The sequence below is a fragment of the Miscanthus floridulus genome, chromosome 4 (assembly GCF_019320115.1).
Source record: "Miscanthus floridulus cultivar M001 chromosome 4, ASM1932011v1, whole genome shotgun sequence".
Taxonomy (NCBI): Eukaryota; Viridiplantae; Streptophyta; class Magnoliopsida; order Poales; family Poaceae; genus Miscanthus; species Miscanthus floridulus.
In genome coordinates, this window is record NC_089583.1 from 117,682,960 (window position 1) to 117,704,682 (window position 21,723).

Consider the following 21,723-nt stretch of genomic DNA (forward strand, 5'->3'; position numbering starts at 1 on the left):
CTAGGGAGAAGAGTGAGGAGTGAGGAGCGAGCAAGCAGCATAGAGTTAGGGCACGGTGGGAGAGGGCCAGCGGAGTGAGCGAGCGGTGTCCGGATGAGAATAAGAGACAAATGAAGTCAAATTTGTGGTGCACGTCACGCCACGCATCCATCTGAAGGGAGTCGCTGACGTCGAACGTCCTATCTGTAGCATCATCGAAGGCCCAAAGCCAAATGAAACAAACTATTTGTAGCATCATCGAAGCCGGGCTAATAGCTTTTGCAAATAGCCCCCCTTAATTAATTCTAGTTCACCCTCCTCCACTGGTCTTGTTCAAGGAAAAACAAACTATTGTCTCCGAAGTCAAGGCGAGCACATGGACACTAGTTAAGGTGAGGATGGATGATAAATAGTGGGGGTCATTTTCCTTTCAAATTGGTGTGAAAACAAAGCAGTGGTGTCAAACCATGTGCGTGGTATGGTCGCCTACGCTCCTCCAGCGACGGCGGCAAAGATATAGGATGCTCCAAGTTTGAAAGGACACCAAGAATTCGGTGACGTGCACGTAACGGAAAGGGGCCCAAGCCAACCCAAAGACAAACGAAAATCCCCAACGGGCAACGGCTTTCCAATCCATACAGAAAAGATTCAACCCGGGCCGGTGGTGGTCGCCAGTCGCCAGTCGCCACCGCCCCGGGCCCACGCCACGTTGACGCCCGCCATCTCCGGGCACCGCCCCGGAACTCTTCGCACTTCCCAGGCGCTCCTCCCCCACCCCGCATCGGTGAATCCACTCCGTCCGCTCGCGATCCGACGCTCTGCGCCAGTGCCGCGGAGGGATCCCGAATCCCTCGGCGCCCGTGCTGTGTCCGCTCCGCTCCGGTCGTGCCGGGCCGACCGTCCCTCCCACCACGTCGGGGCGTCGGGCGCACCTGTCCCGTTCCGGTCCGGATCGCACCCGCGCCTGGCTCGCCGGATCTTCTACTCCAGCCTCCTGCTGCTGCGCCTTCTTCTCCTCGGTCCTCGTCATCCATCCATCCATCCATCCTCCCGCTCCCACTCCCGCCTTCTCATTCCAAAGCTCGCCCCCGCGTCGCCGGCTGCTGCTCGCTCCTCCGCGGATCCGGGCGGGCTCCGGCGGCATTCTCCTCCCGCGGGTAAGGAAATGACTCGTTTTCTATAATGGATTCCGCATTTCCGTTTGCTCCGTTCCAGCTTCGTTCGTAGGCCTCCTATAGTTTGCGCTCTTCGCTGCGATTCGCTTGCCACCAGCTCACCATTGCCCTCCGCGCCTCGAGCAGCTGCTACCAGGTCGCGTCGCGCTCGCATTGCGTTCTCAGTCCTCACGGGGTTGCAGGTGCTAACTGCTAGTAGCTACTAGCTACCAACGCGGTTTACAGAGAAGGAAATGGCTGAGCCATACGGCTGTACTTCGTTCAGTGTTGGTTGCCTACTTGCATCTGCGGTAGTACCATGTCGAGATCCAATTTCGTATGAAGCTGTGGATTGATTAGGTGCTGCAAGTCGAGTATTTGTATTTGCTACTAGCGCAAAAATGGTCAATGCCTCCCCTAAAAACTGTATGTTTTATCATACTTCGAGAATACCAACACGGCAACACGTGTCTGTTCGTGATTTCTTCCTCGTCTTGGCCGATTCAAGAGCGTTACCGCGCTCGCTGCTGTATGCCAAAATTTCGCTTTCAACCATTCTAGTAGTCCCTTTTCTGGTTGATTACCAACAAACCCATGTTCCGGCACTGGCCACTCAACTGTACGACCGTACAGAGAAGTCCTTGCACTCGCTGTCCTTTTGAGTGGAATTCAAGGCACTCATGTTTAGTAGCACTGCTCGGTTCTCCTGAACTAAATTGCTTCTACTGTGGATTTGTATTCCTGTTTTGTGGGCGAGTGCTGGGCAACACTTCATTTTCATGTGAGTCTTTACTCTTGCATCTCATAAGGGTCGGTAGTTGTCTGCTAGCGCAAGCATTCAGCTATACGTGTGTACTTTGTAATTGCTCTTCTCGCTTCCCCCACCATTCATTTTATCTCAGGTTCTGGGCTGCGATTTTATTTTTGCTGTTCATTTTTACCTATCCCATGAATGGTACTTTTAACTGCGCTGCTATTTTTGGTGCACTCAGGCTCACTTGTCTGCAGTCAGGGTCAGGGATTTCTTGTAGATGACTCGATCTTCGACTATCGATTTTGGACGGAAGAAGCAGGGCGAGCTCTTCGGGTCTGGGCCACTGCGTCCAGCAAACATCATCAGAAATAAGTTCCCTACCTACAAGAATGGTTCGAACGGGATTTTTATCAAATTGGCGGATGCCCCAGAAATGCCATCTCTTAAGGAGGCCGTTGCCAAGGAGACAACAGATCTGCTTGATAGGTGTCAGCGCCTTTCAGTCCGTGAGCTCACCATGAAATTCGAGAAGGGCTTTAACACAGCTACCTTGTTGTCTAATGAGGTTTGGAGACTACATGTTTAGTTCCTTGATACTTATTTCAAATTTTGTCCAGTATAAGTTGAACTCCCTATTTTTAGATCTGTTTACTGGGCTTCCATGTCACATACAACCTTTTTAATCATTTATTAACGGTTCTATATCCCTTCTGTTCTGTGATTAGTGTAGTAGCAGTAACTACAAACTATTAATAGAAGGTGGGTAAAAATTCAATTATTTTATATTGAATTTTAGTTGCTTTTAATACGCAGGCTAAATGGAGACATGCGGCTTTATTGGAGCGAGACATCCTTCTAAAGAATCTTAAAAGCGTATTGGAATCACTGAGAGGTCGAGTAGGGGGCAAAAATAAAGATGAAATTGAGGAGTCTCTATCTATGGTTGGTTTCTTGCTTTAAACCATAATTAGGTTCTTGCAATAAATTTTTATTTTGGTCAATGTATATTTCTTTTGAATTTGATGGCTCCTTTACCGCCTATTATTATTATTTTTTTATAAAAAAATTACAGCTATGTGCTAAATTCATCGCTTTTATGGGCACTTTAATAGTTTCATACATTTATTATAGGTGGATATTTTAGGAGTTGAGCTATCCAAAAGAGAAGATGAGTTGCTTCAGCAAAAAACAGAGATCACCAAAATTGCAGCCACATTGAAACTGGTGAGTTCAAATTTCTAATTTCATAGGCACTAATTCCACACCTTAATGCTATGATTTTTTGTTGATATGAGATGTATGTGACCATTAGGATACCAATTATATGTGAGAAATTATTTTAGTATCATAGGCCATTTAATGTTGACTGTTTATAATTTTTTTGAGGTAACAGGAGGGGCCGGGTCCCTACTGATTAACTATATTAAAAGTGAGTAAAAAGTTACAAGAACTAAAAGAAAAACAAAAAAATTACAATAGGGATTGTGGCTATTCCTCCAAAAAGGGGTAGTACTTAGATGTCTCCATGTTTTTTGTCCTCTGATATCATTTTCCTATATAGAAGCACACTCAAGCTCTATCCATTTGATATTGCATTCTGTTCATTCTTCTCAAGCACTGATTTTTTTTTTCTGTCTTGCAAATAGGCTTCTAAAGATGCCAAGAGAATTGTTGATGAAGAAAGAGCTAATGCTCAGTTGGAGATAGAAAGTGCTAAAGCTGCTGTACAGAAAATTCAATTAGCACTTCAAGAGCACGAAAATTTTTATCAAAGAACTGGGAAGCAGGTTAGTGATATCTAAAGATGTAATAGGGCTCTGCATTGCATCGCCTTCATTACTATTTCTAGATCACTTTGAATACATGGACTACGTCACTAAACCACCTCCTCCCTATTTACTTATTCGTGCTCATGTCTTTGTTGTCCTCTGATTCTTAGTATTTCTTCTCAACTATCTGTAGACATGTCATATTCTGGCAATTTAAAGTTGCTATTGAGTATCGACAAAATGCAAATGGTAACCTACATCATTGATTGTTTACTTATTATCCTTTTATCTTTATTATAAACCATCTACCTGCACAACTGTGACATCTTGCTTTTACCTTTTTAGTTCATTTAACTGAAGTTGCTAGCCTTGAACTCTAGATATTAGCTGTTCATATATTTTAAGTGCTGTTGCAGTTCATTCAATCTCCAGATGTTGATCTAAGAAAAAAAATTCCATTTGAAATGTGCATACATGATAACCATTTGCTGCTATTACCTCTTAAGGATGTTGATGAACTGAAGGAAGAAGTTCAAGAAGCACGAAGAGTGAAAATGCTGCATTGCCCAAGCAAGGTAGAATCCAAATACTCGTGTCATCATGTGAAAGTTGAAAATTGCAAGTTGTATTTTAAATAGTTAGCACAATTGTTTGATTATGTATGGAGTTTATGGGGTACGGGTACCAAATATATTTCAAGTCATCTGAACATGTGTCTAGGCAATGGAGATTGAGAACGAGATCCAAGTTCTACGTGACCAACTGGCTGAAAAATCTTCAGATTCTCTTCACCTTTTGAAAGAGGTATGTGTTTCAAATTCATTTAAACCAAATTGTTCATGTTATTTTGTGTTCCTTGTCAAATTTATGAAGTTCCACAATTTTCCTTTCAATTTTCAAATATTACCTAGTGGTATTAAGTGTTAACTGATTTCTAGTTACGCTTTTATTGTTATCTTTTCAGTTGGAGCTGCATCGAAGCTACGAGGAAAATGACATGCCCTTGTATGAATTAAAGGGTCTAGAAACCTTAGGCTCAATGCTACGCATAGTTGTTCAAGACTGTGCACATGTAGATTTTTCAAATAGTTCAATCCAGTGGTTTCGCATACAACCTGAAGGAAGCAAGAAAGAAATTATTTCAGGTTGAGCAATTTTCATCCTACAAAGTACTAATATTTTCTGGAGATGATATATTTCTGACATTTGCTGCTACTAAAACTTTTAGGTGCCACAAAGCCAGTATATGCTCCAGAACCACATGACGTGGGGCGTTACATCCAAGCTGAAATCAAATTCGGTGGTCAAATCTCAATCGCAAAGACTTCTGGTCCAATAGACCCTGGTATGTTTTCCTGATGGATTATCCAACACATATATTTGCTTTAACAATTTTGGATTTGTGACATGGCTAACAGTACTTTAATTTTGCAGCTGCAGGATTGGTTGATTATGTAGAGGCTCTTGTGAGGAATCCTGAAACTGATTATAATGTATGATCACGTGTCCATCCTGAAACTAATTTTTTTTTTAAAGAAGGCACACCTTCAACTCTTTCATTACCTTTTTCCCCTTGCTGTAGGTAGTTATTCTTCAAGTGAATGGAATTGCTCAGGCTGCAGATTCTGTACATGTGCTTTCTATTGGGAGATTGCGGATGAGGCTTGCTAAAGAAAAGGCAGTCGTTGCGAAGGAGTTCTATTCCTCGTCAATGCAGGTATCATGTAGAAAACATTTTGAACCCTGTAAGATGGCATCATAGTAAGTTTATAGGCAGCTTGGTTCTGCGTCATTCATTGTAGCTGCTGTTCCCACGTCATTGGCTATGATAAGAAAAATGTGATCAATACCTAATACCACCCATTCCAGTTATGTGGCGTTAGAGGAGGTGGAGACGCTGCTCCCCAAGCAATCTTCTGGCAACCAAGAAAGGATCTCAGCTTTGTGCTGGCCTTTGAAACAACCAGAGAACGCAACTCGGCACTCATGCTGGCCCGGAGATTCGCGATCGATTGCAATGTAAGTCACTGAGCTGAAGGGTGGCTGGTCCTCACCGTATTGTGATTTGGTAATTGTCAAATTCCTGACCACTTTTGCTGTCTGAGTATGTGCAGATCATCCTTACTGGTCCAGGGGATAAAACTCCATGGTAAACAAACTCCATGATAAACAAGCAGCGCACTCTGAAACCTGAAGTCTGACCCTTTCTTGAATGTACATCTCTGCACATGCAGTAGTTAGACGTCTCATCTGATCTCTGGGAGAGTAATTGAGTTCAGTTTAGCAGTATACCTCAGTGCCAGGCATTGACACCGATTCATTTTTCAGTTTAGGACTCGTTGCATTTGTACTCGCAGGCTGTGGCGCTGTATACATGCAGTATGCCAAGGCACTTGGCACCTAGTAAACCGCTTCTTAGGATCTGCACATGCAGCCGGTGAATGCAGGTTGTATTCATCTTGGAGAAGCTGGTTGCCCATCGACCCGTCACCAGATCCATGCTTAAGAAGTATAGCACTCAATCTTCTCTCTAGCCTCTAGGTGTAGTAGGTGCGGTGTAGACGATGAAAGTGCTTCTTGTACTTGTACATGTTGAAGCATATATATAACAACGGAGCACGTCACTCTGCTTACCAAGCATCATCAATTAAACCATACTGCTTGCTCCTTCCTTTCATCCCCAGCTCCCCGCTTGATACCTTATCTGACAAAGACCAACTATGTGCCTGTTTAGTTTCTAAAATTTTACAAAATTTTTCAAGATTATCCATCACATCGAATCTTTGGACGCATGCATGAAGCATTAAATATAAATAAAAAATAAAACTAATTACACAGTTTAGACGAAATTCACGAGACGAATCTTTTAAGCCTAATTAGACTATGATTGAACACTAATTGCCAAATAACAACGAAAGTGCTACAGTACCATTTCCCAAAAAAATTCGCCAACTAAACAAGGCCTATGAGTAACAAAACGAAAGGTCGTCAATGGCATGTGCGCAAGTTCAGCTTCAGCGTCAATGTGGATATTTTGGAAGGTTTGGATGTAAGCTAATCTTGTCGTCCAGCCTGTTCGGTTGGCTGGTTCGTATCGTGGTTGGTTCGTGAGGAAGTACTACTGGCTGGTTTGTATGAGAGAAAAATACTATTCCGACTGAAAATTTACGATCATTTACGACGAGCCACGGCTGGAGGTCGTCGGTCGTCGCTAATAATGGGCCCCAAGCCCGCCAAGAAACATCAATCAATTGGACAATGTGACTGCAGTTCCTTAGGGAAGAGTACTAGGTACACTTCAAATGGGGTTGACTCCGTGCATGCCAGGCACAAATGCTTGAATATGTAGTTAATTGATAAAAAATTAATACCATCTCAGAGATACTTTGAATACAAATCTGTTGATATATGTTTTACGCTCTAAAGTTGCATATAATTTGACTAATTATTAATCAAAATTTATAAACGTTGTTTTTTCTTCTGGTCAAATACGACTATTTTTTTTTTGGATGAAAGAGGTACTTTTATAGCAGAAGGATTGGCTCCTTCGGCTCGGCTGCACAGCGGAGGACCTCTTTTTAGGCAGAGTGTTGGTAAAGCTCTTTTAAGCAGAGTGTTGGTGCGGCTTCCATGTGTGACAGGTACTCAGTCCGTCCTGAAATACAAAGTATGCAAGTGATTATTCGATAAAATAAGGAGTTTTGGTTACTTTTCCTAGTTACTGGTAGGTTGTTTTAAGTGACATCAAAATGAAAAGGAATTTCGGTATTTCTGATCATAAAGAGGAGGTTGAGGATCCAGAATACCTTAGTGTTTGTGGAAGCCTTCCGTCCACTTACCCGACCAATCTGTTGGCATGCCAAGCATTGGTTTGGTCATCTAAGTTTAACTATGTGCCGGATTCTTGAGATAATATACGAGCTTTGTTACGGTGCTCGGGAGGAACCCCTTGAAAATTATTTGGAGCCTAAAAAATAATTAAGGGTAATCAGTATTTCTACCGCACATAATAACTCCAACAGCCCCTCCCCATGTCCCCTACCTCGCCCCGCCGTGAACCCGATGCGAGCGGCGAGCTTCAAACGTAAGAGATCCGACTCGCGACGGCGCAGTCGAAGCCCACATCCAGCATCCCATGCGGCCTCCGTCGTCGCGCTCTCGGCCTCCGCCCCACTCGTCTCGTCCTGCCGTCTGCCCGTCAGCCCGTCGCTCTGGCTCCGCGCCGCGCCGGCGTACCCCAGGCTGCTGCTGCGCCAGCTGCCGTGCCCCTTCTCCTTGTCGCGACGCTTGGAGGAGGGAGGGGTGCTTCGTGCTCCTGCAAGTGCTCGTGTCCTATGCTGAGAACTGAGAAGCTCGGCGCTTCTTCAGGGTACATGTGTATTTATGTTGTATTTGGATCCATATTTTTCTAAAGGAAAACGGACGTATATTGCGTACGCATGACGACACGGTGACATTACCATGGACAGAGCAAAACAGAGCACGGCCCACGGCCGGCCGGCTGCTTGCGTCGATGCCGCGCAGCGCTCTGCGAGTGCACGTGCGTGCGGGAGGACGCGCTTCGCGCTTGGCCTGGCCATGCCCGGGACCTAGTGTTCGCCGGAGTTGGCGGCAGCGGTGCAACTTGCAGTGTATGGCCGGATTTCTGAGAGATGGGGAGGTCGCAGGGGCGCGGGGAATGCTCACCGAGGCTTTCCAAGGGCAGAGGAGCGTCGGCAGTGGCTGCCTGCCGGAGCAAGCTCTGCACGGCAAGGGAGTCCGCCAGCTCCGAGGAAGAAAGAGTGGAGGTGGGGACGGTGGCTGGGTATGAAGGGGCCGAGGACTCTGCTGCTGTCTCTATCTGAGGGAGAACACACGGATGATAAGAAGTAGCTCCTGAGATGAGAAGCAGTCGCTGAGATGTAAAAATACCCTTCAAATCTGGCGTCCACAAGCCTGCAGCATCGAATACATGGTGTGTGCCACCCGAAGCTGAGCCGACGTCACATAGACCCCGCACCGTGTGCCGCAAGCAGCCAGCCTGAAGCCATCGCGATGGCACAAGGGCACTCCCAATGCAGAAACCACTATAGTTTCTATGGGCATTAATTATACTGTCATCTAAGCATTTTGCTGATATGGCAAGGTAGTTATTGAAGAGAGAGAACAAAAATCATAGAAACCGGGTCTAAGTTAGAAACCATGTCTACACGAGAACCAAGACACGAAGGGATGTGATTGGTAGCGAACGGAGAGAGAGTGTATGTGATTGGATAAAAAGTTGTTCTGTAGAAACTATCCATTGGAACCATGGTTTCTATACATAATGTCTATAAAAATTAATAGATATAGAAACTATACGTAGTTTCTAGCATTGGGACTGTCCTAACTGTATTCCGCGCTTGGTGGAGTCCAGCCGACACGCAGTCTATCTCCGTTTTCCGCAATTAAGCCCACCTGAGTTCGCGATATCGACCGAGGCCACGCTGCTGTCGCAGCCATATCCTCCGCGGCCCGCACGCCGTGACTCACATGCCATCACACAATCCAGCCTGAATGTCGCTTACTCGTCCATCCGTACATGGTTTGCTCCTCCTAGCCTTGAAGGGCTTAAGCAGCGACATAAAGTTGTACTGGGTACTATCAAGTAAATTGATCCCGTTGATCATACAGTTATTAGATCGGACAAATGGTAGATTGATTAGGAACCTGCAGTTTCCAGCATGCTAATCTACTATGTATTCTTGTTTTTGCCTGGCTTTGGATTGGAAATTTAGTAACCTGCAGTTTCAACATGCATGACTTGTTAACTTGATGCTAGCATGCAGCTCATCACCGTGGCTAATCAGCAAGCTTGCAGCTACATATACCACAAGTTACATGAATTTCTAGAAGAAAATTATTTTGACAGTAAATTCCTTTTGTATACAATTATAGTATTTAATTTATGTTCATGTATATGTACCACGTGTTGATATTTTTTATGTTCTTTTGAATGCATTTATTTATATATATCACACGTCATGAATCATATACCATGTAATTGTAAGAATAAATCTTGAATGATTACACTAAACATGGTATAAGGTATATGAACTCTTTATAAATCCTGCAGACCTTAAACTTATCACCTTTGAGAGGCTTATATTTGTTTTTCCTAGCATAATAAATTTTTGGATGAATAAATGGTTGGTATTAATTCTAAAAATTTGCATATACCATAATCTTAAAAAATGCTAGATGCTTCTAAGAGTATTTTGTATAACCGTCCGCTATCTTTTTGCACTTTGCCACTTGTTTACACATGCATTAAACTCATACGCACATGATTGCCCCGTTCGCTGGTCTGAATCTTGACTGAAACTGACTGAAAACACTGTTCTAGCTGAATTATTGTGAGAGAAAAACACTGTTCCGGCTGAAAAACAAGCCGAACAAGCCGAATATGGGGTAAGCCAAACGGAGCCGATGATTCCAGTTATAATAATATATGCATACCTTTGTGAAGAAGGAATATCCTTTATTTGTCCTGAACGACCGAATTATATAGCATGGTCATTTATTAAATCATAGTAGGATATTCTACTGCCACTGAAGCGAAGTTGACCTTAAGCATTATAGTTCCTTATATTACTCTTAAAGAATGAGTATGTGACCAAGCTAAATCCCGAAGGTCTTATGGGACTCACTGAACGAGAAATTTTAGAAGATATCCTCCATTATGATTGCATAATGTCAGAAATATTGAAAATTGAATTTTCAAGCTATATGACCGTATGGGATATAATGCTGCTCTATAAACAAATACAATAAACTTGAAGCTTTGTGATTAAAAGTCATAGAAAACGAGATGGTAAATAAGACTTTGTCTAATTCTAGAAGAAATATTTCTTGAAATAGAAAGACTGAGAGCATTGAAGTACTAGAAATATTCAAATTTATCATCCATAATTACTCAGTATCAAGTAGAAATTGAATTAGAATTTTTAGACAGCAATATGAATCAGGATATATGACTTGCATATGCTGTACTCCTAGAAGGATCATGATTACATATCACAACTATGAAGTACAGCATGCATGAAGCTACTAAATGTCAAGCATAGAAGCTAAGACATGTAAGAATGGATAAGAATTAGAATATTTAAATGTTCTCTTGAAGAAGAGCTTAATCATGTGCTTATAGACTTATATATCTTTATAAACTTACTATGCAGAAGTATTAGTAGTGGTGGTGATGGTGCTTTAAGTTTTAGTTCCCATTAAATTAAGTGGATTATATAAATTCATAGAAGAGTTAATGGTTACTTTATTAGTTTGTAGATTAATATGAAGCATTTATATATTCTTAGTTGCAATTCTTACTTACAGTAATATGTGTCAATCTTGCATGGAATAAATAATTTTATATGTTTCGCATATAAATAATTGTCTATTTTTGCCTATCTAAATAAGTTTGCAATGATTTATCCACAAAGAAGCCCTAATTAACCATGAAGGTTATAGTTCTTTGTGCACTACTACCATGTATGTAGAAAGAAAAACTAGATTTCCTAGAAGCACATGAACAATTAGACTATACTAGCATATTAACTGATCTTGGAAGGATCGATTTAGCCAAGAAATAGTATAATCCTAAAACTAAGTATTTAATACGTTAGCCCAAAAACTAGAAGTTTATGTTCTACCCTGAATATATAGTTGTACACTAAATAGTACACTATATATGTGAATTTCATGCCATAATCAATGAATACTAGAAGTATGATTGGATTCTTTGAAACATTAGGAATGATTATTCATAGATGATGCATGAAGCGTATTACTACTTGAAGTAATTATGGCATGAAAATGGAGAGCAATATTGGGTAAAGGCATAAGAAAATATGGGTAATATATATTTAATAGGCATAGCCTTCCTAAATCTATCTCTTAAGTGCATGTATCGGGACTTGAAGTCCTAGCCGCATCCTCACCGACCGAGTTAACTTTCTCTACATTACACGAACTGCAAGCAAGTTTGTAGCTTTGTATTTCGTTGTTATCTATTACGTTGGATTGAATATCAACATTCCATATTACACATGAATGTGTATCACTATGTTGTGCTCTCGTTGAGCTGCAACTTCTCCACTCCTGCATGAGTATTAGCATAGAAGCTATATCCGTAGCTTGTAGCTACTATCTTTTCCCCTCATAATTAAATTGGCTAGCTAGCACGCTAGTTCTCGTTGAACTAAAAAATATTCTACTTTCAATGCGTTGCATGCATAAGCAATATATTGGTCTATGGCTAAGTAGCCTAAGATCAGGGGGAGTCGGTTAATCTGAAATTAGCTAAATGGAGAAGTGACCCAATTGATGGGATGAATAATTATGGAATTAAGATGGTGGATAATACACTTAGATGATTTGGGATTTTTGAAGAAAAGGCATTTCGAGAATTTTGTATTAATGGCAATTAGAAATTTATAGAAGAAATTCCATGTAATTTTGAATGTTGTGTATTTATATATTTGAAGTATATGATCCATTTTTTCTAATTATGTATGAGTAGTTGGATCAATTTTTTTATGGCTAAACAATGAAGAAGCTAGACAATGAAATAGTTTTTTTTAACTATGATATATGCAAATCAGGAGGAGAACATCCTTGAGTTTGTAGGAATGTTGAACATTCTTAAGTGCACTTTATGAATTCTAGCTCACTGCATATAATGTATAATAACTCTCATATTTAAATATGTGCATGAATATTTCCCATAAGATTTCATCATCATAGCATACATGAATGGGCCTCCACTTGTAGGAATGTTGAACATTCTTAAGTGCACTTTATGAATTCTAGCCCACTGCATATAATAAATAATAACTCCCGTATTTAAATATGTGCATGAATATTTCCCATAAGATTTCATTATCATACATGAATGGGCCTCTGTTGACGGTAGATAACACTCATCACAAACCATCAATATACCTTGCATAAATGACTAAAATAGATCACCAACATAGACTTAGGGGTTTAAACTGACAAATTCCACGAGTTTTGGTGAATCTATGTTTTTAGCTGGATTTAATTAGAAACCCGTCAAAGGGGGCCTATTCGTCAAAGGAAATCATGGAATTCCACCGCAGGATCAACGTGGGAAGGTTCCAGAAGATTCTAGGAGGCTCTCCACCGAAGCGGGGCTAGACCCACTGACATGTGGGGCTACCCGGCCCCACTACCAGGCTGCCCGGCCCCTGTGGGCCCCACCTATCATCCTCTTTGTTATGTCAGTTCTCCATCGCCTCCTAGGATACATCTCAGCCGTTATTTCAAGTCAGTTTGATCCAAGGGCTGAGGATTGACGCTCTAGGCTATATATACCTGCCTGCACCTCCCCCTAGAAACCTTAATTCATTACCATGTTCAGATCCTGAGAGCTTAGAAGCCAGAAACCCTAATTCATATGTCCACCAAGATCAGGGCTAACAATCAAGAGAAAATTAGTCATTGATAGGATCTAGTCTTGTATTAGAGATAGGGAGATAGAGTGAGAGGGAAGAGTTTTCGAGGAGTCCCGGCCTGTCGATGCTCTCTCTACGGCTTGTACCCTGGTGGAATCAAATTCTTCTAGAGCTTGCTTTTAAGCATTTTGTTTATATTATTCTTCAGGTTTGTGACTCTCTTTTGAGTACTTTAATCCTTGTAGCTCCTGGGTTAAAGTAGCATTCGTAGTGTAAGCGTGGTGCTTAGACTCAGTTACTCATGGACGTACCATATTTTCTGGATCGGTGGTAGCTCGCGAGGGTGACTCTTATAGCCTCATTGAATCCTCTATGGTCCATCTCTCATTAGTAGGCCTAGTAGGACTTTGTTACTATAGGAAATATACTATGCTTGTGTTTTCTCTAGTAATATCCCCAGAAACTAACAATAGAAGACAAAGCTTACCGAAGTTAGAACTAAAAGACCTTAGCAGTCTCCTCTATGCTCCTATTATCTAGCCTTGATTGTGAAGTTGGATTAAGTTAGAATTGGATATTCTCACCTCCATTCCTTTGGGTTCGATATAAAACTGGGTTACTCTCGGTGAAATGCTACAACGGTATAATATCTGTGCGCTTGTGGATTATTCTGCGAGCATTAATTTATACCAACAACCTCCACTTGTAGTTGGAGATACATGAATTAATTTGAATTATTTTAAGACCATGATAGAGGATATTTTTTGAAGTATGCTATTAAAGATCTAATATTGGCATTAGGGGGAGAGAAAGCCTATTTTGAATGCCAAATATTAAATATTCCTTAAAGCTTGAAGCATGAATAGTAAATGACTCTTGCTATCTTTCAGGATGTGAACATACATGTTTTTGACATTAACAATGGGAAGTATGGGTTGTCTATGTATCTTAACATTGTCAGCAATGAAGTTTCAACAACTAAGATGGTTTACTATATGTGACATCAAGTTACAACTTTGGAAAACATAAAAACTATCTATGACATCCAGTTACAAACTTTGGAAAACCCAAAAAACAAATCTAGTAGCTTTTTTTTATAATCTGCATGATAGACTCGAGGAAGCCAAGATATAGATGAATTGGTTTCTCTTTCTCAACTATATGATACAAAAAGTTCCTACTTGAATGTTTAATGGACATATGTTTAGCACATGTACGAGGTTGATCTCCTTATTCGAGATTCGGATCTATACTTTATTAGATTCAAATGAGAGGTGGTACTGGATTCAGATCTATACTTTGTTGGATTCACATCTTATAAATTATTATTATTTTGTTGTTGTCATCTTACTGATTTGTGTAGTGCAATATGTCAATGTAGTTCTTCAATATTAGAGTCTATAATCATTTCTATATTTAAATATTTGTTTTAGTATCTTATGCTTACATATTGTCGATCCTACTGAATAGAAGAGAGGTGAGAATGGAGAGAGATTGAAAGAGTGGCAAAAGAATCAAGGCCAAACTCTCGTCTACCTTTACTCTCTCCCCCTTTTATAGGAGAGATGGGAGGAGAGTTTTTTTTATTATTTCCCCTAATGGGGATTGCATTTATGAAAGAGTCTCTAGGGCTGCAAATGGGCTCGTAGGCTATGTATTTGGACCCTAAACACACCAATGGGGGTCCCTAATATATGATACACCTATAGCACCTCAGCTATTCAGTTTTGCTTAGAAACACAAGACCTAATAGCTGAATACAACTAAGTGTGGCCCCAATCACTACTCAGACCCAGCACATGACTCTCGTCTATACAAAGATAGTATAGGGATGACTTTATCATTGGCTAGTCTTTGGTAGCTTGCTCCTTCGCATGGCCTTGAGCCCTCGATACCTTGTTTTTATAATTGATCCTTCATTAAATACATTGATGTGTAGCCGAATTAGTGTTGACATAGGAGAGGTAGTTGTCAATGATCATGACATGTCTTTGAAAGGATCAAGATGCCCAGGAGGGTTGTGAATTGGGCTAATCTAAAATTCTCATGAAATTAAAGCCTATTCTTTAGCCCAACTTCACCCCTTGTGCCTAAAGGTGTTTCTAGTCTATACAAGAGTTTTATAACCTAGTTCCAATCATACACTAGCATGACAATTCTAGGAATGTAAAGACATCAAAGAAATTGCACAAATGTAAATGAATAATATAAATAGAGAGAAAGGAACACGGCGATGTTTTCCTAAGGTATCGGAGAGTCGACACTCCCCACTAGTCCTTGTTGGAGCACCCCATGCAAGGGTATAGCTCCCCCTTGATCCATGCAGGGACCAAGTGCTCTCTATGGACTGATTCTTTACCTCTCTGGCATGGTGAATCGCCCACAACCGCTCACAAAATGAGTTAGGCCTCTCACAAGCTCCACCGAGAGATCACCAAGCTCCTAATCACCACCAAACCATCTAGGTAATGCCGATCACCAAGAGTAACAAGCACAAACTCTCACTTAACCTAACCAAGCCTAATGATACTAGTTGAGGCACACTTGCTACTCTCCAACTACTAATGGAGTCCTTAATCTTGTGATTAACAAATCCAAATCACTCCATTAAGCTTACACTCCCCTTGCTCACCAATGAGTGTAATATGTTGTTCAAAGTGGCAAGAGGGCCTTAATGGCTGAGATGGAGGGGCATAAATACCCCCACACAAGAAACTAACCGTTACTGCCCCATTACACAGAAATCAACATCATTGGATTATCTGGTGACCCTTTGAAGAGAGCGCCAGACTAATCCAGTGCCTATCCATTATGGTGTATGAAGTAGACCCTTTAGTAGTAACGTATAGTCTGGTGCATAACAGTAGACTAATCTGATGGACGTTTTCATTCTCTAGAACCTTATTGGACAACACCGGATGACACGGTGCCTAAGTACTGAATTAGTCCGGTAAATGGCTAGCCTCTCTACGAAGCAAACCCTAGCCAGGGCTGCGGTAGCGCATGATCCAGTGACCTCACCAGATTAATCCGGTGATGTCTGCTTAGCTAACCCTAGCTGAAACAACATAGCACATAATCTAGTGGTCTTCTGGGTACTAAAATGTGTCTATTCACTTCCTTTTCAATCCATCTATGTGAATGGCTCATTTCCAACTGATTCTTGGGCTTCCAGAGAGCTACCTAGTGCTAAGTTTCACAAGTGTGCACTACACTAACTCACTAGACTCACCTAGGTCAAGCTACTAGTTCATACCCTCATTATCGTACGACCTTAGGAAAACAAGTTCTAAACTACTCTAAGTGTCTCCCAACTCCAATCGACACTTAGAATTAGTCTGTCCTTAACCTTGTCGTTCATCTTTTGAAAACCAAAATGAATTCCATCAATAGGGGCATGAAAACTATTGATTGCCCAATTATCTATTATTATTGTGACCTAACTTATAATGCCTCTATAAAACACATGCTAGTCTAAATAATTGTGTCGTCATTAATCATCGAGACCAAACAAGGGGCCTAGATGCTTTCACTCATGGGCGCCAAACAAGGTTTTCGTCTTGGGGTGGATTGCTTGTCCAATGCACTCCTCGCCAGCCTCTCTTGGCTGGATCTTGTTGATGGTGCTTAAATACCATTTTGACCATCAACTAGCCTGCAAAAAAGAACCAAAGTTAATAACCAACATAGAGGTAGGGCTTTAAACTAATAAATTTCATAAGTGTTGGTTAATATTTGCATGTCGGTGAATTGTACAAGAGAACATATGAAAACAGAGGCCAAAGTGGTGAAAACAAACAGCATGTGAACTCCTGGTCTTCACCACATTCATACATAAGGGAGAAATGGGCCAACACCAAGCAAACACACAGACCAAGACCAAAAACCATACTGAGCTGCACTCAATAGGCAAAGGAGAGGCCACCTGCCAAGGCAGGGTCCAAGAGGGCCCAACACAGGGTCAGCGGATCCTGGCCCATCTATGGGGACGCCCGATCCCCTAGAGCCACCAAACTGCCTCATATTTTGTGGTGGTTATCCCAGCGACTCATGGAGACCATCCCCACCGTGGAACGCAAAGATGGTGCATTGAAAAGTCGACTGATCCCCTAGGGATCTCCGATCCACTGGTGGGCCTGCTGGATCCCCCGTTTACTTGTCCTAATAGTTTAGGAATATGGAAAGGAACTTCAAACTAACATAATAGCACCAAAATAATACAAGTTTTAAAACAAAAAGAAATAGTCTAGACCTGGCATGTTTATAGCTGCTCTAATTACTTTGCTGGTTCTGAACACCCCATGTCGTTTTATAGTTTACATGAAACTTTTAGACTGTTAGAGTGTACTATTCATGGCTCGATAAAATAGAACGCTGAGTGTTGAAAGCCTAAATTTTTGTTTTTTCTGAATGGAATATAACTCTTCCTTATTTTATATACTACTGCATTTTATAATTATAGGCTGATAGGTCGCCATTTAACTATTTGTTTTGTTTGTTGTTATAAATAGCTGGTGCAGCTTCAAATTATTTATTATACTGCAAATTGCTTAGATAAAAAATTACAAGAATCAATCTGAATCTCTATAGCTTTATTGCACGGTAACACTACTATACAGATGATTTTGCGAGGCAGTGGGTTTTGATTAACCGAGGCGGACGGGCTAGGCGGCCGCCTCTGTTAATCAGTGGCGGGGCTGCCGGCCAGGCGACCACCTCGGTTAATAATTAACCGATGCGGGTGCCTCAATTAATGCTAGATTAACCGAGGCGGTTGCGTTACGACAATCGGCTAACCGAGGCGGGCGTCTTATGACACCCGCCTCAGTTAATCATTTAACGGAGGCGGTTGTTGTAAGTCAACCGCCTCGATTAATCGTGGATTAACGGAGGCGGTCAACTTTACAATGCCCGCCTCCGCTAAAATACAGCGCCCAGCCGCCCCCTCTTCTTTCTCATGGCTTCTCCTCCATTTTTGACGGTTTTTTATCTCCAAAACCCAAAAAATTGATATTTTTTAGGGGGAGAAGTTTTGCTCTTGATGAATTTCTTGAAGGAGGACACCACAGGAGGTTGCTACATGCTCCCCCATCCTTATTCTCCTCTCTTTTTTGACATTTTAGTTCTCTAGATCTAGATCTAGTTTTTCATGGAGGAGAGAGAAAACAGATCTAGGTGTTGATCTGCTGTTATTTCTTCATAATACTGCTTTGCTTATGTCTTTTTTGCTGCGTTTGCAAGGTTTGTTGGTATGGACATGTCAGAATGGATGTACCGGACAACATTCTTCAATGAACAGAGCGAGTTAGCGGCAATAGAGAAGTAAGAGAACATCAGAAACTAGAGCACCAAGCTACGCGTCCTGGATTACAAGTTGCCACACCTCTTTGGATTAGGGAAATTAGAGTAGCGGAGATCTTAGTTTCACATGTAAATATATGACATGCATGTAACTTGAATGTTGGCTCATGGTACAATAAGGACAAGACACGAATGAATGTGATATATGTTTATGCTTTGTATGCATATTTCTTCTTTGCCAATGTTTAATTTGTGAAAACAGAATTAGAATTCAAATTCGAATCAAATGGCGGGAAACTATTTTTTTAACTGGAAAAACATTAACGGAGATGGGCAAATAATAGCTAGCGCCACGGTTAACAAGTTATCGAAGGTGCCCCAACCGCCTCGGTTAAACGATTAATGGAGGCGGGCGAGTTAGGGTGACTGCCTCTGTTAATGGACATTAACCGAGATGGTTGCCTTAGACGTCTGCCTCCGTTAACCCATTAACTGAGGCGGGCAAAGCAACTGCCTTCGTAGGTCTCCATTAACGGAGGTCTTTGATTAGAGGCGGTTGCAATGCTCGTCTCCATAAATCAATTTTGGCTGTCTCCATTAAGCTTTGTGTAGTAGTGTAAATTTGTTTAAAACGTGAACACAGATAAATATCTCATTAAACTTTGGATTATTTGAATTGGTGCGATTATAATTTTTCTATATTAGATAAATACCATAACTATATATTGCGGCTGGTGGTTGGGTAGGCCCCGAAGGAACAGGAGCAAGGGAAAAAATCACATGGTGTAGGATTTGACAAATAAATTTTGTTGGAATAGGCTGTCAGCAGCAGATAGATAGTAGTAAGGTTGCACCAAATGTTTTACATAATATGTAGTAGAAGAAACACAAGACGATTTTAAGGACCACGAAATTAAACCAAGGCAGTCCTAAGACCATTAATTAGTGGGGAAAAAACTCAATGGAGTCCTCGAATGAGCCGTAGTAGGCAGACAGGCAGACCATCGTTCGTCCTAGTGAACATGATACCGGCTAAAAGTCATCCAGTGTGGTTCATCGTTCGGCTCCATCTCCTCCAGCTCCAATTCCTCGGGTCCCAGCATCCTCCACACGTCTAATTTCTTCTAGACTTCCATCTCCATCCCTCTTGGCGGTGATTCAGGCTTTGGTTCCTCGCTCTCCCATACCTCGTCCTCGTCCTCATCCCCCAACACAACAAAGACGGGTTCTTTCCCTTCCATCTTCATTGGCGCTTCAATAGAGATTGCTTCTTCCACTGTCCACTCCCATCTTCATCGGCACCTCTCCCCCAGATGATCCTCGTCGGTCACGATTTGACCACGCTCAGTCTGAATAAGCTAACTTCCACTAACATGCGCTACATTGGTTTCATTCACCCTGTTCGGCTGGTTGGGGCTGGGCTGGAAGTGGCTGGAGTGGGCTGATCCCTATTCAGCTGGTTGGATCATGGCTGATTTGAATTCAACAGGCACATTCAAAACCTAGCGCCAACAGCCCAGGTCTCAATACACATTTGGCGCCAATGAACAGTAAACTGAACCCACCATTTACAAGGCATACATTTCATACAAATACAAAGTTGTCCATTAACATCTACCAGGCTCGGCACTATTCATCAGCAAGATAGACACCCAGGTCTCAATACACAGTCCATTTGTGCAACACAGTACTCTAGTATACATGGATTACTGGAGCATAATACAACACATGTAGCTGTTCCAATGACCTTAGTGCAGCTACACAAAATTTGTACCCTCAGGCACATAATCACCAGCAACATCATGGTACAAAGACAAAAGTCACTTACGCATGCATTGCTCCGCTCGCTGCCGTCTACTCGTCATGACAGCCATCAGTCCCCTTCCACCCCAACATCCACCTCTAGCCATCACCTGCAAAGAGACAATTGTCAAATTCCTGTCCATTTGCACGCGTAATCATCAACTTGCCACTTGCACCATTGGCTTACCTGTACCCCAAATGTGTCAGTCCATGAGTAATCCACATCCTCACATTGTCCATGGAATCATTTGCACTTGCAGCAAGCCACTGCATCGACAGTGGGCTTAGTGGATGGAGTAGCTTAGTTACTTCTTTTATTTTCAAGTAGTTATGAAGGGCAAAACCGGCCTTAATAATGTTATCCTGATTCTCCCTATGATAGTGTGGCACTCCTTTCAACATGTGCCACCTAGCTTTGACCACCCTAAATAATCTTTCCACCATATTACGTAAACTAGCATGGTGGAAATTGAACACCTCGTTAGGACCTTGAGCCAGCCTATCATCAAACTCTTTCAAATGGTACCTGTGCCTTTTGTGTGGCCCCAAATAACCATGTTCACCTGCATACCCTAAGTCCACCAGATAGTACCTACCTGCACATGACAACCCCTTCAACTTATTAGCACATCAAACATCTGCATTACCATGATAACATCGACTTCAATTTTATAACAGCAAATGCAACTAACCTGGTGGTGGGTGCGGAACCTGGGTTTCATCCAAGCTTCCCTAAGGACCCTCATATCATGCACTGCCCCCGCCATGCCAACACCAAGAAATATAACCCACCCATCAAAGTCACAAACTGCGACCACATTTTGGCTAGGCCAATTGTGCCTATTTATGTAATCATCATGGAACACCCTATCAACACTGATCCTGATGTGTGTCCCATCGATAGCGTCTATTGCGCCATCAAAGAAAGGTGTGTACTTGTGCGGTCTATCATGCACTTTTGACATGTCTACGTGCCTAGGTGTACAAATCACATCTGCAAAGTTAGCGACATATTCCAACACTTGACCAAACCTCTCGCTAACTGTCGCAAGACCCCTTTTAAACCGTTCTCCCATGTCCCGCTGTCCGGCTTGTTTTGCTAGTGCCCAAAGAAACACCCCTAAAGCCTCCTATGTATCAAAGTCCCCATAGTCTCGCAGGCCATGGTTATTAATTAGCATTTCATGCAGTTCAAGAAAAGCAGTAGGTTCCATACGAAAATTTAGACCGCTCCTTTTTGGGTGAGAAAGAACCTTGTGTACCCACTGACTGCCGTTCAACTCTTGCCAACCGAAGCAAGGAGGTGGTACCGGGACATCAGCTGCTACAACGGCTACGTATCCGGCAACAGCCGCAACATATCTCACATCCTCCCGGTAACTAGCACTGGAATCACTTGAATGTTCACTAGCGCTATCACTGCGCGACATGCCTCTTCAATCTCTTTGCAATCGGTCCCCTGATACAAAACAACATCATATCAATTGCACAGTCCTGCAAAGAAATAGTTATCAACCTGAAGTTTCTAGTTT

The 21,723-nt window shown here is 42.0% G+C and overlaps 1 protein-coding gene and 1 long non-coding RNA gene across 6 annotated transcripts; one reads left to right on the forward strand and one right to left on the reverse strand.

Moving 5' to 3' along the window:
• Positions 1 to 939: 939 nt before the first annotated feature.
• Positions 940 to 6,289, forward strand: LOC136552824 (stomatal closure-related actin-binding protein 1-like). Of its 5 annotated transcripts, none has more exons than XM_066544399.1 (13): positions 941 to 1,136; positions 2,126 to 2,452; positions 2,701 to 2,829; positions 3,019 to 3,111; positions 3,534 to 3,674; positions 4,163 to 4,231; positions 4,377 to 4,460; positions 4,621 to 4,801; positions 4,885 to 5,001; positions 5,091 to 5,149; positions 5,239 to 5,373; positions 5,526 to 5,675; positions 5,771 to 6,289. In XM_066544399.1, the coding sequence occupies exons 2-13, from the start codon at positions 2,165 to 2,167 to the stop codon at positions 5,807 to 5,809; spliced, it is 1,485 nt and encodes a 494-aa protein (XP_066400496.1). In that variant the 5' UTR covers positions 941 to 1,136; positions 2,126 to 2,164; the 3' UTR covers positions 5,810 to 6,289. The 5 variants fall into 5 exon arrangements, with proteins under 5 accessions (XP_066400500.1, XP_066400496.1, XP_066400497.1 ...); XM_066544400.1 differs by lacking the exon at positions 941 to 1,136 and adding an exon at positions 1,796 to 1,914; XM_066544402.1 differs by lacking the exon at positions 941 to 1,136 and adding an exon at positions 1,828 to 1,985.
• Positions 6,290 to 6,974: 685 nt separating this feature from the next.
• On the reverse strand, positions 6,975 to 8,469 carry LOC136552826 (uncharacterized). The gene is made up of 3 exons (XR_010782884.1): positions 7,699 to 8,469; positions 7,463 to 7,623; positions 6,975 to 7,311 (listed from the first exon to the last, which is right to left on the reverse strand). It is a non-coding gene; the product is annotated as an uncharacterized lncRNA (long non-coding RNA).
• Between the last annotated feature and the right edge of the window lie 13,254 nt (positions 8,470 to 21,723).

Excerpts from the sequence above, each read along its gene's own strand:
- LOC136552824 (XM_066544399.1), top strand. The coding sequence starts at position 2,165 with ATGACTCGATCTTCGACTATCGATTTTGGACGGAAGAAGCAGGGCGAG. Across the intron at positions 5,150-5,238 it reads ATCCTGAAACTGATTATAAT|GTAGTTATTCTTCAAGTGAA; the intron begins GTATGATCACGT and ends CCCTTGCTGTAG. Across the intron at positions 5,374-5,525 it reads TCTATTCCTCGTCAATGCAG|TTATGTGGCGTTAGAGGAGG; the intron begins GTATCATGTAGA and ends CACCCATTCCAG.